The 2,807-nt window shown below is 30.7% G+C and overlaps 1 protein-coding gene across 1 annotated transcript; it reads right to left on the reverse strand.

Annotated features, from left to right (window-relative positions):
- Positions 1-478: 478 nt before the first annotated feature.
- On the reverse strand, positions 479-1,620 carry LOC141399968 (single-strand selective monofunctional uracil DNA glycosylase-like). The gene is made up of 2 exons (XM_073979363.1): positions 1,352-1,620; positions 479-1,289 (listed from the first exon to the last, which is right to left on the reverse strand). Exons 1-2 carry the CDS (start codon positions 1,598-1,600, stop codon positions 747-749), a joined length of 792 nt encoding a protein of 263 aa, XP_073835464.1. The 5' UTR covers positions 1,601-1,620; the 3' UTR covers positions 479-746.
- Positions 1,621-2,807: the final 1,187 nt, after the last annotated feature.

Below are 2,807 nucleotides of genomic sequence, written 5' to 3' on the forward strand. Positions count from 1 at the left end.
AGCTACATTGTTTGACGTTATTGACGGAACTACCCTTGGTTTGACTGTTGAGGTTCCCTGCAGTTATAAAACTTTTCCACCAAAAGTTTTAAAGATAGGTTGACACTTTGATATGGCACCGGAGGTGGTACCTTTCACCTGACTGAACATATTTTTTAGATTAGATAATAAGGAATTTTGGGTATCCGTGTTCGAAAAATTTGTACACCTAAAATTGTGAAATAAAATAATTATTCTATTTTAATTAAGACTATTTTATGGTGGAGGTTATAGAAAGTTTGGCCCGGCCGAACTTAACGACTTTTTACTTGTTTAATTTAGAACCATCATTAACCTTCTATTACCAGTGTCCGTGTATTTGTAGTGGTACGATTGCTTAGACAAATGTCGGTTGTATGTCGATTATTTTGTAGATAACCCCAAAAATTGCAGTTTCATAATTGCAAAATGTTGGGGAAAATACCAAATAAAACCACACTGACCTCAAGTTTAAAGATAATTTTATTTATCATAATTGGATTAAAACGATCGAAAAACGTAACAAAAAAAAATTATTAAACTTTACAATAAATTGATTAAAACAACATTTGAATAAATATATGTACAGGAAGCCGAAAGAAAATCATTTAATATGGGTTAGAATTTCAACACTTGGCAATTTGTCCTTCGTATGGAAAATGCATGCATGATGTCATGTCAACAAATTTGATAGGCCTATCCATCCATCATTACTTGTTGGAGTTGCATTAGCTTCGAACAATATAGGAAAATGTTCTGTTGTTCAATAGTTTCTTTCTAGATTCATCTATCCAATCGTTTTCCTCAACAAAGCAATAGGGACTAGGATGTCGAATTCTCTCCAATACACACTTTCCCTGTTTATAGTAATCCAACTCCCAAAGCTTTTCGAAGACATACCAACCTATAGGTACAATGATCTCTGGTTGTAACAATTCTAACTGTTGTTGCAATATATCCAAACATGCTTTTTCCATATCGGGCACACGTTTTGCCACATCTGCAAAAGATACATTATATCCATTGTTGTCAATGAATACCAAAGGACAGAAGTTGTGCACAAAGCAATTTTCAAAAAACCGATCTAAGAAATCTTCTTCGCCGTTGAAAATTGCCTTAATTAAATTCCAAAAACGTTGACTACTTTCTTCTATTTCTTCCGGCGACTGCAAACCTTTTATTGTTATATTAGGATGCAGATTTGGAGCATTCCTAATGGCACCTTGTAACTTCATTCGATCTCTTACCGTGGGAATATCTCCAAAGGGAATCTACAATTTATTTAAAAGTGCGAATAAAAAAATTATTGAAATTTGATTTTTTGTAATCTTACACCAGTTTGCAGTGACCCAAAGCGTGAGGGATTCATTCCAACAAACAAAATCTTCTTGGGTCCATTTAAATACTTTTTCAAAAAGTTGCGATAAATTTCTCCCGCATATTCAAACGGATGGTAAATATATTTATAGCCAATATTGGATTCAAATGGTGGTGGTGTTCGTTGTCTCAAAGCTTCGTTCAATGTGTTGGAGTACACATAAAATCGCTCCCATAACGCTTGACTTTCGTGATTGCCTTCCATTCTAAGACTAAGCGATTTTACTTTTACGTCAACAATATATTGCAAGTGGGCATGACTCATAGCCGAAGTGTTATTTCATATCTCCCAAATGCACAATCAACTATCTCGCTAATGCAAATTCCCTAGGTGATAGGGGTTTATATATGTATGTAAATACTGATCTTTATCAACAAATCAGAGAATTAAATTACGTCATCAATTATGTTTGCTCTGTGAAATTCTCTCCAATACGTGTTTATAGCTTATCGAAATAGTGAGACCTGTTGACTTGGATAGCAAGTGCTCGGCGAAATAAAATATAAAAAACATATAATATTTTTCCTAGCGTGGCTTTTTTAAACAATATTTTTTCCAAGCGTGGATTTTTTAAACAATATTTTTTCAAGCGTGGATTTTTAAACAATATTTTTTTCAAGCGTGGATTATTTAAACAATATTTTTTTCAATCCTGGTTTTTTTAACAATATTTTTTTGCAAGTGTGTTTTTTTTGCACAATGTTTTTTTCAAGCGTGAAGTTTTTTATCAATATTTTTTCATGTGTGAAATTTTTATACAAATTATTTTCAAGCGTGGATATTTTTAACATTATTTTCTCCAAGCGTGGATATTTTTAACAATATTTTCTCCAAGCGTGGATATTTTTAACAATATTTTCTCCAAGCGTGGATTTTTTAAATATTTTTCCAAGCGCAGATTTATTAAATATTTTTCCAAGCGCGGAAAAAAAATTCCAAGCCTATATTCTTTCAAAAGATATTTTTTCCAAGTTTGGATATTTTAAAAAATGTTTTTCCAAGTGTGTTTTTTTAAGATGTTTTACAAGCGTGAATTTTTTTAAAAAATATTTTCCAAGCGTGGATTTTTTTAAAAAATATTTTTCCAGGCGTGGATTTTTTTTTTAAAATATTTTCCAAGCGTGGATTTTTTTAAAAAATTTTTTTTCCAGGCGTGGATTTTTTTTTTTAAATATTTTTTCAAAAAATATTTTTCCAAGCGTGGATTTTTTTTAAAAAATATATTTCCAAGCGTGGATTTTTTAAAAAATATTTTTCCAAGCTTGGATTTTTTTAAAAAATATTTGTCCAAGCGTAGATTTTTTTAAAAAATATTTTTCCAAGCGTGGATTTTTTTAAAAAAATATTTTTCCAAGCGTGGATTTTTTTAAAAAATATTTTTCCAAGCGTGGATTTTTTTAAAAAAATATTT

The sequence above is a fragment of the Musca autumnalis genome, unplaced genomic scaffold (assembly GCF_047663935.1).
Source record: "Musca autumnalis isolate F117 unplaced genomic scaffold, ASM4766393v1 scaffold_1, whole genome shotgun sequence".
Classification (NCBI taxonomy): Eukaryota; Metazoa; Arthropoda; class Insecta; order Diptera; family Muscidae; genus Musca; species Musca autumnalis.

Bases quoted from the DNA above. Each gene is read 5' to 3' on its own strand.
- LOC141399968 (XM_073979363.1), bottom strand. From the start codon at position 1,600: ATGGAAGGCAATCACGAAAGTCAAGCGTTATGGGAGCGATTTTATGTG. The intron at 1,290-1,351 runs GTAAGATTACAA...AATAAATTGTAG, and splicing joins TTGGGTCACTGCAAACTGGT to ATTCCCTTTGGAGATATTCC.